This window comes from Babylonia areolata, chromosome 3, assembly GCF_041734735.1.
Source record: "Babylonia areolata isolate BAREFJ2019XMU chromosome 3, ASM4173473v1, whole genome shotgun sequence".
NCBI lineage: Eukaryota > Metazoa > Mollusca > Gastropoda > Neogastropoda > Buccinidae > Babylonia > Babylonia areolata.
This window is the reverse complement of record NC_134878.1, coordinates 3,691,009-3,704,297: the sequence shown is the minus strand read 5'-3', so window position 1 is coordinate 3,704,297 and position 13,289 is coordinate 3,691,009. Positions and strand designations below refer to the sequence as shown.

The 13,289-nt window shown below is 44.6% G+C and overlaps 1 protein-coding gene across 1 annotated transcript; it reads right to left on the bottom strand.

Annotated features, from left to right (window-relative positions):
- Nucleotides 1–2,320: 2,320 nt before the first annotated feature.
- LOC143280234 (uncharacterized) lies at nucleotides 2,321–12,530 on the bottom strand. Its single transcript, XM_076584867.1, has 7 exons — nucleotides 12,262–12,530; nucleotides 10,987–11,111; nucleotides 7,534–7,801; nucleotides 5,125–5,353; nucleotides 3,829–4,018; nucleotides 2,737–2,851; nucleotides 2,321–2,501 (listed from the first exon to the last, which is right to left on the bottom strand). The coding sequence occupies exons 1-7, from the start codon at nucleotides 12,528–12,530 to the stop codon at nucleotides 2,321–2,323; spliced, it is 1,377 nt and encodes a 458-aa protein (XP_076440982.1).
- Nucleotides 12,531–13,289: the final 759 nt, after the last annotated feature.

The following is a 13,289-nucleotide window of genomic DNA, read 5'->3' as shown; positions in this document are numbered from 1 at the left end:
CGATCAAAATAATATTTTTGATCACCATCAGAAACGAGTGTTACTGGAATAAAAACTGGTGTGCCAGAAACGAAACAATGCCATTTTAAGCAACCCACGTCGATCGGCATTGCATTGGAGTGGAGTGCAGGCCTAGAGGTAATGCGTCCGCCTGGGTAGCGAGAGCGCACTGGTTCGAATCCCATAGTCGCCAGTACTTTCTAACCTTCCACGAGACCTTGAGTGGTGGTCTGGACTAGTCATTCGGATGAGACGATAAACGAGTTCCCGTGTGTAGCGTTCACTTCGCGCACGTAAAAGAACCCACGGCAACAAAGGAATTGTCTCTGGCAAAATTCTGCAGAAAAATCCATTTCGATAGGAAAACAAATAAAATTGCAGGCAAGGGAAAAAAATGGGTGGCGCTCTCAGCTTAGCGACGCGCTCTCCCTGGGGAGAGCAGCCCGAATTTCACACAGAGAAATCTGTTGTGGAAAAAAAAAGAGTAATACAATCGTTGAATACATTTGTTCTACGATCATAATATAGATCTTCCAGCTCCGATGTCTTCATCACCACCTTTCTGTGTAACTTACTGGAATTACTAACCGTTACATTACCACCCCACCACCCCCACCCCACAACTGTTTTTTTGACTCACTTGTGTAAACAAAGTGAGTCTATGTTTAAACCCGGTGTTCGGTTGTCTGTGTGTGTGTGTGTGTGTCCGTGTGCCTGTGTGTCCGTGGTAAACTTTCACATTGACATTTTCTCTGCAAATACTTTGTCAGTTGACACCAAATTAGGCATAAAAATAGGAAAAATTCAGTTCTTTCCAGTCATCTTGTTTAAAACAATATTGCACCTCTGGGATGGGCACAAAAAAATAAAAAATGAGGCCTAATTATATGCAAACTGCATTTACTGTTATATTTATATTTTTGTATTCTCTAAACTTGGCACTTTGACCTCTTATTCTGACACAACAATAAGAGGAGTCATTATTATCATTTTTTGTTCAAACAGGAACTTCTTTTGCTAAGCATGGAAGTTTTAATTATTTTGCAAACGTGTTGGTGCAGATAGTAAAAAAGGGAAATTACTCTGTAATTAATGCTAGGGGACTTAATTTATCACAAGTGAGTCTTGAAGGCCTTGCCTCTCTTGTTGTTTTGACGGTATCCCACATTTATTCCAGTGGTATTTCTTGTTCACACTAGATTCATCCGCCTCAGACCAAAATTCCCTTCCTTCTTTTTCTGTGCGTGCTAAAATTCACACTTGTTCTCTTTGTGCGTATCTGTGTGTGCGTGCGTGTTGTATATGTGCTTGCATGTCCTCGAGCACACACGCATTTGTGCAGTACTGACACTCATCAGTCGCGCCAGACGTCTGCTTACACGCCAGGGCAGTCCGACTTTATGGAGAGTTGAGAGGATCGTCGGTACACACACACACACACACACACACACACACACACACACACACACACATATATATATATATATATATATATATATATATATATCCCATCTCAGATTGAAAATTGTAACATACTTGAATCTTCTTTTGGTTTCTCACCACTGTTCTCAGCACAGCTGGTGCAAGAATGTCTGGTGATGGTGAAACTGAGTTCACAGCCACATCATTGTTGCCTGACCGTGGTAAACAACAGACTGCCATAAACTGTAGGAACCCCGCGGGAGTAATTTGAATCAAGAGGGAAGTCCTTCTGGGGTATCCCAAAATCACCCTCTCCACCGCATCCCTTAATTTTTTTTTCAATGTTTTCATTTTATTTGAACCTTTTCGTGCATTTTGAAGTGTTTGTCCAAAATAAGGAGTGGATGTGAATCTGGAATTGGAGAGGAGGGGGAAATCTGAATTTAGCCCTTGGAGGCAGGTGTCTTTGTTTTTTGTTTTGCTTTTGTTTGTTTTGTTTTTTTAATTGAGCACCAAATTTATCCAGTTGGGTGAGAGTGTAAAGCGAGAGGGGGTAAATACAGTCTGTTACACCAGCTTCGATAAATAGTAACAAAATCACCAAACGGGGATTTTAGACAGGCATTCGGCAGTCAGTCTGATGTCGTCATCTTAGATGAACAGACTATGAATAAATAAACGAACGGATTCGGCAGTGTCTGGAGACGATGGAGTTGTGCTCTGGGTGGTGATTGGTACAGCTTCAGGTCAGGCTGGACAGGCCAGTGCGGGATTGGCAGTTTGTCTGTCCGTCTGTTTGCCTTTGAACCTTTCTCCATGGCATCATTGCCTCGGAACGCTGGGCAAGGGTCTCTTTGAACCTGGGGAGGCCTTTCTGTACCCTCTACCTCCAAGCCGATCATTGTGAGGCTGCATCTTCCCAGGTGTTCAGGTCGATGGACAAGGCCTTCAGATCTGTCTTGCAGATGTCTTTGGGTCTGCCTGTGGGGTGTTTCCCCTGTACCAGTTCTGCGTAAAGGAGATCATTGGAGGTCCGGCCATCGTCCATTCGCGCAACGTGACAGAGCCAGTGCATGCGTCTGTTTCAGCGGGGTGTACATGCTGGGGATTCCAGCTTTCCCCAGGACGGTGATGTTTGGAACTTTGACCTGCCAGGTGATGTTCAGGATGTAGTGTCCTGCCAGGTGATGTTCAGGATGTAGCAGGGGCAATACAGCGCGTGTGGAAGGCGTTGAGCTTTCGTTCCTGTCTGGCGTGCAGGGTCCGGGACTCACTGCTGTACAGCACGGTGCTTGTGACGCAAGCCGTGTACACCTGGGTCCCATGACCTGTGCATTCTTCACACTGAGGGTGAGTCCGAAGTCACGGCAAGCCTCGCTGAAGTGGCTCATGAGCTGCTGCTGAAGGTCTTCAGCTGAGCGCGCAGTGACTGCTCCCCCATTTGCGAAGAGGAAGTTTCACAGGCATTCAGCTGAACTTAGCTCTTCATGCCCAGCTCTTTCTGTGATTTTATTGTGAACAAAATCACGGAGTGCATAGTTTCTTTCTTTTCTTTTTCTTTCTTTCTTTTGAATTGCTCCACGCGTGTCTTTCTTCACTAGCCGGGTAAATTTAGAGAAAAACTAAATAGATGAATAAATAAGCAAGTAAACAACAGAGCACAACACAACAGCAGACGACAAGCAAAACTAAACAACAACCACGCTCACACACATACCCCCAACCCCCATCACAAACACAAGAAACATCCATGCCCAGCTCTTTCTGTGATTTTATAGTGAACAAAATCAGTTGTTTTTTTTAAATATACAGCGAGAGCGTACACTTTTTTCCTTGTTCTAGTGTGTGCTACATCTTGTGATATGTTCCGTGTTTTGTTTGTTCTGGGTCAGGCCACACAGGCCGCTGCCTTCAAAGCCTCCTAAGGACGACGAAGTGGAGACGTTCACTGTAAGTCTCTCCGACGACAGTCCCCATGGAGACAATGTCACGTGCTATTGGTGGATGGGGTGTGCCTTGTCTCCAGGAAGTGAAGTAAATGAACGCAACATTTATTCAAAAGGATTTCATTCATTCACAACACTCCCACCGGTACGGTGTTTTTGTCAAAAGACTGTATGACCAGTTGTCTCTCAAATTCCACACGCTCATGTGTGGACGCTCGCGCGCGCACACACACACATACACGCACGCACGCGCGCATGCACAAAGAGAGAGAGAGAGAGGACTGAAGTCTATCACAGACTATTAAAACAAAACAGGCTTTTTTTTTCTATTTCTGAGTATGAAAAACAAACACCGGAACACAAAATTAGTTTTAACTGGGATTGTACGCAGTCGATTCAGAAACGGTAATTAGTTAACGAGTCCTGACGAATCGGTCTCATGAGTCATTTTTGTTCCTACTCTGCACACAGCGACACGAGCACAGCGCGTGCAGGGTGGCTCTGTACCTGGAGCCCAGAGCCCAGTAGAAGATAAAGTTGACACTGGAGTTGATCACGGACAGCACGTGCACGAAGGAGTTCATGATGTGGAATATGTTGGCGTAGCGTCCCTCGGGTTTGACCTCCGGTACACTCAGCTCAATCAGGGGCTGAAACCAGAGGAACTTATTTACCTGTGTGTTAGCTGAATCGGTGGCATAAGTAGCATTGACTTGAAGTTGTGTACATTGTGTATGGAGAGAATTACCAGTATTTACTGTTTGTTAATCAGAGGAACGGCCATCATTGGGGATAACCTGAGTGATAGCAGGAAACACTGCCAACTGATGAACATTTCAAAGACTGAAACTAATCTTCGTTTGCATGCCTTATATAATTTCTCTTATTCGAGATAATAAAGTACTGTGTATTCGGTATGGTTTTTTTAAAAAGTAGATGATGATGATAATAATAATGATGATAAGTATGCTATATTTGAAGAAGATATATTGTATTAGAATAATGATTATATTTGAAGTAGAAGAAGAAAGAAAGAAAATACGTTTCAAAACAAATGAATTTTTTAACGTTTACTGACTCATTAGTCTTTGACTTCCACACTCTATCCGCGCGTAACTGAGCTTGAAACGTTCAGTATCTCAACACTTAGCGTCAGCCCCATGTCAGGTGCAGATAATGATCTCCTTCAGCGTCAGTCACGGCTCTGCACCGCCTGGACAGGTCTGAAAAGTTATCGCACATTTCCAGGGACGGTAACTGAGGCTTTGTCCAGATGTGCCGGATGACATTCCGATCAGGAGACACGGAAAGCCAGGGCACTTTCACGTTGTTTGAATCGAGGACAAAGTAATTGAACTATGTTATGTCAAGATAAGATCAGAATGCTCTCGTTTATTCAGTAACATCTAAAATCGAATGGAAATTCATTCCAAGAAGTAAATGAATTAAAGAGAGCATAGTCGCATAACGGTAGAGCCAAAATATCTTGACGCAAATACCCTATAACAGAAAACAACTTTAAAGGTTAAAGTCCAGTCGCTTTGTACGCCCATTGGAGAGGTGAATAATACTCAAAACGTCTTGGGCTCGGCATTGGAAGCTGTGCCCAGTCCGGACTCTCCTTCTGTTGCTTTTGTCCGAAGTCAGGTACCCATTCACATCTGAGTGGAGTGAAGAAAATCAAGACTAGCAAGCTAGCTAGTTTGTCTGTCTGTCTGTCTGTCTGTCTATTTCAAAAATGATTGTAGGTTTATACCATGATAGACTTTGGCGTGGTGCAGACGACGTATAGAATGGAAATGGCCACCAACATCTTGGTGAGGGCCACCTCCCTGCTGTCTGTGACGCTCTGTTGGGCCGTTTCCTTGCGCCAGGCCACAGTGAGGTGAAGCTGCGTGGTGGTGATGGCCGTGGTGATGATGACCACAACAAGGGAGATGACTGGGACAGCGACGCCGATGTAAAAAACAGCGTCCGTGACGGCACTGACAGAAGGAAGGACTCAGAACTCAAAACGTTTTTATTCAAGGATTAAGATTTTAGGCATTGCCTATTCTTCCAATCTGTCCTTGCTAATCTACATCTATTACAAATAGCACACACATAAATGAAAGGAAAAGGTTTTCATGCAGAACTGTATACATAATGAAGAAAACACCCCCCGGCCCTCCACACACACCCACATCCGTGCACACACATGCGTACACACACACTGACACACATACATACACACACGCGCGCACACACACTGACAGCACCCCCTCACTCCCCCCATACGCTAAGATTGACAGATGGATAGGACAGTGAGTCACAGAGAGAGAGAGAGAGAGAGAGAGAGCGAGGTGTCATCAATATAGAAGTTCCAGAAACATCCGGGTGTTCAAAAGGTACAGTATTGTTACTGTCTCTGAAATCTATGTGTGGCAAGTGCAGCATACTACAGTGACTACCACCATCACCAATATTACTTGAACACTTGTCACGATTATGAACGAAATGAATAGATTATGCACGCATAAGAAACAGAACGAGAGAAGAAGAAAGAGAGAGAGAGAGAGCAAAACAAAACACGATGAAATGAGAAAGCAAGGAAGGAACAACAACAGCATAAATGACTGATACAAAAAATAAGACATAACTGACCCCTTTGTTACTGTCTACAGTAATTTAAAGATCAGAGTTATTTACTGTTGGAAGGGGTGAATATGTTTATGCAGACTTGATTTGAAAATAGGAAGAGAACTGCCCGTTTGTATGTGCAAAGGAAGGGAGTTCCACAGGGATGCACCCGAAAATGCAAAACTAGTTTTGAACAAATCAATTCGGGTACGTGGCAAAATGTATTTGTTAGAGCCGTATCGGCATGAAGCTCGTGTGAGCAGGTGTTGGAGATATTGCGGTGCCAAGTTATTGTGTGTTTTGTACATGAGCAATGCTTTGCTGAATTCTAGCTGGATTTGAAGTGGAAAGATATTTAATCTGGCTTGCTTTTCTAACGTTGACAGTGAGTGAAGACGGTCAGTCAGCCGCATTCATACTGTTTAGAGCTATTTTAGTTCGGACAATGGTAGACGATAGTCAGTCAGTCACATTCATACTGTTTAGAGCTATTTTAGTTCGGACAATGGTAGACGATAGTCAGTCAGTCACATTCATACTGTTTAGAGCTATTTTAGTTCGGACAATGGTAGACGATAGTCAGTCAGCCGCATTCATACTGTTTAGAGCTATTTTAGTTCGGACAATGGTAGACGATAGTCAGTCAGCCACATTCATACTGTTTAGAGCTATTTTAGTTCGGACAATGGTAGACGATAGTCAGTCAATCACATTCATACTGTTTAGAGCTATTTTAGTTCGGACAATGGTAGACGATAGTCAGTCAGCCGCATTCATACTGTTTAGAGCTATTTTAGTTCGGACAATGGTAGACGATAGTCAGTCAGCCACATTCATACTGTTTAGAGCTATTTTAGTTCGGACAATGGTAGACGATAGTCAGTCAGCCGCATTCATACTGTTTAGAGCTATTTTAGTTCGGACAATGGTAGACGATAGTCAGTCAATCACATTCATACTGTTTAGAGCTATTTTAGTTCGGACAATGGTAGACGATAGTCAGTCAGCCGCATTCATACTGTTTAGAGCTATTTTAGTTCGGACAATGGTAGACGATAGTCAGTCAGTCACATTCATACTGTTTAGAGCTATTTTAGTTCGGACAATGGTAGACGATAGTCAGTCAGTCACATTCATACTGTTTAGAGCTATTTTAGTTCGGACAATGATAGACGATAGTCAGTCAGTCACATTCATACTGTTTAGAGCTATTTTAGTTCGGACAATGACAGTCTTATCTAACCTGTATGCGTAAGCCGAATTGTCATATCCATTTAGATAGCACCATCTGATGAGATACGTGATATAAAAATAACAAAAAACAGACAACTACAGTGGATCATTTGAATAAAGTTATGTTAAACAATACCTTGAAGAGCATGCAGCGTGTGGTAATCATATGATCTATGGATGAGAGGATGAACCGCGAAGACGTTTTATGGAATATGACTGATAGAAGGAAGGAAGCGACGAACGAACAACTGATGGCTGACAGAAGAATAAGCTCAGAACTATCCTTGCTGCAACAAGGAAAACGTCCACTGACCTGTTCTGGAGGTGAAATGAGCTGAGGCCAAGCGCATATGCAAGGGTACGGTTGCTGGCTGGGTCTGTGAGAGGCACAGCAATGTACCTCAGGTTGAACAGTCCGCAGGAAACCAAGATGAATACGAACACAGACGCGATCAACGCGGCCATTGTCCGGACACGAATCAATGTCTTGGCATGTAGAGGCGCCAGAACGCATGCGCAGCGTTCCAGGGAGATAATCATGGAGAGGACACTGGAGACATTCATGAAGCCCCAGTAGACACCTGTGCAGTGTACACCAGAACAGTCTTCTCAAAACAGCCGTGTAAGATTTGTAAGGCCGGACTAACTTACCCACGATGTAACGCCATGATTGTACTTTCCACAGAAACTTAATTCGGAGTAAATTTCTTTTTCGAAGTTTTTTATTCCCATTACGATGAAGATATCTTTATTCCAGTTGTGATGAAAATATGTACTGGAAACACACTTCATGATGATGCTCAAATAAATTGTGTATATGTGTGTTGGGAGGTAGGACAAAAGGGAATATCTTTTGCATCTGTCTGTATCTGTCTGTATGTCTCTCTGTTTGTCTGACCAGGTTTCTAACTCTTTTTGTCTGTCTGTCTGACTCTGTGTGTGTGTGTGTGTGTGTGTGTGTGTGCCCAGATTTTAACCTCGGGATTTACGATCAATGATTCACTTTAGCCCCTTTGGATAATTAGCCCTTGTTACTGGACCCCATCGGACGTGGTTGGTGTTTTTTCTATTTATAGATTTGAAAAAGATGTTCACATTATCTTTTTATCTAAAATGGTAGGCTTTTCCCATAATTTGCTGCCCATGTTGGTTTTCAAAAGACATATTCATGACAAAGAAAGATGCCTGTCAAGACAGAGACAAGACAAGACAAGTACGGAGAGTTTCTGGTTGCTCAAGTCAGAATTGTTCTCTTCGCGTGAGCATCCATTAGCAAGTCGCAGGTCCATTGAGCTCTCCACAGTGCGAAACAGCTGTCACGTGCTGCGTATGCTGACTTCCCCTTTGGAGAAACTAAATGTCTGTCGTGAGCATTAATGAGAGAATTTTACACTCAGGCCACCAGTCATACTCCCAACCTGCTGCCAACTCAGTTTTTAAGGCTGAAAGTTAAAACAAGACTTGTTTTTTAACGCTTCTTACATTTCTGTGTGAAAAATGAATACATCGAGGCTTGGGTTTATTTACATCTCTCTCTGTCTGTCTGTCTGTCTCTCTCTCTCTCTCTCTCTCTCTCTCTCTCTCTCTCTCTCTCTGCCTCTCTCTGTAGATATATATAGATATATAGAGAGAGAGAGAAAGAGAGAGAGAGAGATCTGTGTATATATATATATATATATATATATATATATATATATATATATATATATTATGATGTAGTCTCCCCTCGGACCAACGGATGAGTAGGCAGGCAGGCTTATCTGTCGGTGTGTGTCCTCATATGGGAGAAGAGGCCGATTCTAGATGCGCAGCACTTCCCACAGGTGTTGCAAGCGAAAACATCTCCAGAAGTTGAGCCCTGCTTCCTTCACTCACGCTTCTCCTTAATGGCCAGCGTTCTCTTGTTTTCAAACGTCTTTATGCCACAAGAGCACAGCATCCTCAAGCGAGAGCGGTCAAGGACATCAGTTTCCCAGGAAGCGATGTCTATGTCACATGCTTTGAGGTTTGTCTTCAAGGTGTCTTCAGCATCTCTAAAGGTGCTCCATACCTCTTCTACATCAGTTGATGCAGGAATTTCTTGGACAGTTGCTTGGATTTGCTGTTTCAGCACGTCCTTGGTGATAGGGAGGCGGTGGATGTTCAGCTTCCTAGGGGGTTTCTGCTTGGCTGGTTGGAGCTTGCGTGCAAGTCTGATGTTCATCTTGCTGCATACCAGGCGATGGTCCGACCAACAGACTGCTCCTCTCATGCAGCGTGTAATGGAAACATCACCTCTGTCCCTCTGCTGGACAATCACATAGTCCAGCATGTGCCATTGCTTGGAGCGGGGGTGCATCCATGTGTTCTTGTACTTGTCCGCTTCTTGGAAGAGGGTGTTGGTGATGGTCAGTCCATGCTGCGTGCAGAACGAGAGCAAAAGCAGTCCGTTGGAGTTGCACTTGCCAGTGCCGTGCTATCCAAGGACTTTTGGCCATGAGGAGAAGTCCACGCCAACGCGGACATTGAAATCCCCAAGGATGATCAGCCTGTCCTTTCTGTCTACCGCTGAAATGGTGCGGCTGAGCTCCTCGTAGAAAGGTTCTTTGATGTCATCAGGGTTGGTCATCGTCGGGGTATAGCAGCTGATGAAGAAGCGATCCTCGGACAGCTTCAGACGCAGGGTCATCAGCCGATCGTTTATCCCACGTGGAAGGCTGTCAAGCTGTCGTGCAAGTTTGGTTCGTATGGCCCACGCCTGAGGTTCTTGGGGTGCCATCTGCCTTCTCAATGCAATAGGTGTGGCCCCCTCCAGCTTCCTCCAGCTGGGTTTCACCGGCAAACCTGGTTTCGCTCAGGGCTGCTATGTCCACCTGGTAGTGATCAAGCATTCTAGCAATGAGCACTGTGCGCCTTTCTGGTCTGTCGTCTCTGTCTAAAAGGGTACGAACATTCCAGGCACCCCGAGTCAGGGCATGACTCCTGATTCTTTTCTTTTGTTTTCGACCGCTAGTGTTGGATGTCCAAGTAGGTGCGGTTTCCTACTAGGTACTAGGCGAGGCAGGCTTTGTTTAGGGATCCTTTTATCTCCCCTTCCCCATGTGGGGAGAGCAGTGCTGTCCCTAAAAAGGACTGCTCTGACACTGTCGGAGGATACGGGCGCCGCATCTGCCTTTGTCTACGGTGGACGACCATCACCCTACAGCCGCCTGCGTGTAAGTCGTGACTGCCAGCAGCATCCTCTGCCTGTCCCCGTCACCACTTCTCCATCGCTGCAGGGCTTGGGAAAGCTGGGTATTGAAGGGCTAGCTCGTCATTCTGACATTAGCCTGGTTGCCTGACCAGCACAGGTGACATTTTTTTAGTGAAGAGGAGTTGTGCAGTCCCTTCCCCACTCTCTCGCCTACCGACGCTCACAGTCCCACAGGTGCAGATACTGCCACGTGTAGGACGGCCTCGGCAGGTGCAGGTTTTTTCTTCGGAGCTCCGTCTCCTAGGAGGACTTCCAGCCAAGGATAAGAGCTCCCATTGCCCTTTGGTCATCCTCTTCCGCCTTCACAGCCGTTGGGAAAGGTTTCCTCCTCTGCCTGGTCCGTCGTTGGGGAGACTTCACATGCGGCAGGTAGTACTGGTTTACATACCAGTAGTAAGGGCTATGCCCCTGACCTGACAATATATATCTAGAGAAAGAGAGAGAGAGATATGTTTGTGTGTGTGGAAATATATCACACACGTTCACGCACACATATATTTATTCGTGTGTGCAAAGATTGGAACTGAGACTTACCAAGAGCGGTGTTCAAACTTCTGATTGTCCAGTACTGTCCCATCAGAGGATCCACCAGAGACACCATACTTTGAGTCTTTCTGGCCATGATGAACACTAGGTAGCCAAGGTCTGCCAGGGACAGACTGATACACACGCACACGCACGCACGCACACACAGAAAGTTAAGCTCTGTTTGATATCACGAAAAGCTGGACGTCATATAAATCGACTTTCTGAAGCTATTCAGATTTAAACAACCGGTAATTTTCTTCTTCTTCTGCGTTCGTGGGCTGCAACTCCGACGTTCACTCCTATGCACACGAGTGGGCTTTTACGTGTATGACCGTTTTTACCCCGCCATATAGGCAGCCATACTCCGCTTTCGGGGGTGTGCATGCTGGGAATGTTCTTGTTTCCATAACCCACTGAACGCTGACATGGATTACAGGATCTTTAACGTGCGTATTTGATCTTCTGCTTGCATATACACACGAAGGGGGTTCAGGCACTAGCAGGTCTGCACATATGTTGACCTGAGAGATCGGAAAAATCTCCACCCTTCACCCACGGGCGCCGTCACCGTGATTCGAACCCGGGACCCTCAGATTGAAAGTCCAACGCTTTAACCACTCGGCTATTGCGCCCGTCAACAAACGGTAATGAAATGTCAACCTCACTGAATTAAGATGTCTAACACAGTGCTGCCTGTCTCTAACGTGAATACCGTGAGGGTAAAGTCATATTTTAGCGTCCTGAATTCAGGGACCTATTTTGCAGGCAATTTTTTCTCCATTGACTAAACGATATTACTATCCGTAGATGTTGTAACCCATTTTCAATGGTTTTCGACTCTGTCTTGAACGTTATTTTATTCAACTTTGATGCGGAATCAGTCACTGACCTAACGTGCCGCCATCTTGCTCCTTCCGCTTTTTTTTAAATTTTATTTTTATTTTTTCTCGCAAACTTGAAATGTAAACAAAAAACATTGCGGCTCGGGGTGACAAGTGTCGGTTCGGGTTCATGTTATGGGGCCATGTCAGTAATACGGATTTTGAAAGTAATGCGAATTTTACAGTCGTATTGTGCCCATTTCATGAACAGAAGGTTTGACTGCACGCAACATGTCATTTCTCATATGCCTCCATTGCAAACCATGCAAAATTTATTCCTTTAAATAGGTGCAGTAATTCAGGACGCTAAATAAGACTTTACAGAATTCACTACCAACACGTTGCCCACGAGTTAAGCTCAGCTACCTTTTTTCCCCACAACAAACAACACCCTCATTACCTAAACAGACACAGGTTGACACGATCAGCCAATCCCTGACGTTTGAAGACAGCCAAGTTGATGACGTTCGTGATGACGCCACTCGTGACAAGCACAGGCAGAACACCAATATTGATGACGTTTTCTATGGTGTTCACGACCTCAGGGGTGACCAGCCCGGTAAATCCGCCATTTTGAGTTTCGGGGTCCACGGGAAGGGTGTCAGCTTCATACAACACTGGCGGTGCAATGCTGGAAACACTGGCGTTGTCGCTTGTCGCTCTGGCCATAGCTATGAAAGATGTGATAAAATGATAAGTGATTTGTCTTTAAAAGTCATGCAATGCTGGTTCAAGAATGTAAGTCTGCAAAATTAGGTTAATTAATTGCTCTTCTTTGCACTGAAGAAGAGAAAGAGAAGGAATTTGTTTTTTCTTCTGCTCCATGCTCCATTCAATACAGAAACCGCCAGTTAGGAAGGAAGAAGAAGAAAACAGCAACACTACTTGATCAGACTGCTCAACGCAGTCTGTCGATAACATATCCTGACTCCAACCAAGCCTGAGAGACAGACACCTGCAGTGTTGGTCACGGTGTTTGAGTGACTGTCCTAAAGACACATCCGTGAGGAGAAGGATCCCCCGACTGTGTGCCCCCAGTTTGAACCCACGGCACTTTCAGGTCTGGAAAGGAGTCGGTCGCGAACCGAAACCCCATCTCTCATAGGGTTCAAACCCGCGTCGTCACAGCCGTCAGATTGTTTATCTGTCGTTTGCTTCAGCACCCAGTTATGCTGTCACTTTCAACCAATCTAAAGATATGAAAAATAGAGAGAAACAAATGTTTTAGGCTCAAAGATTTGTTTTCCCCTGTGCTGCTTTCCCTTTGGCTTCTGCATATGCTACCAGAACCACATCATGTCACATCATATATCACATCATATATCACATCATATCATATCATATATCATATCATATCATATCATATAACACCATATCATACATAATTGATATGGTACCACATGATACGCTATGATTTGACATTAAAAT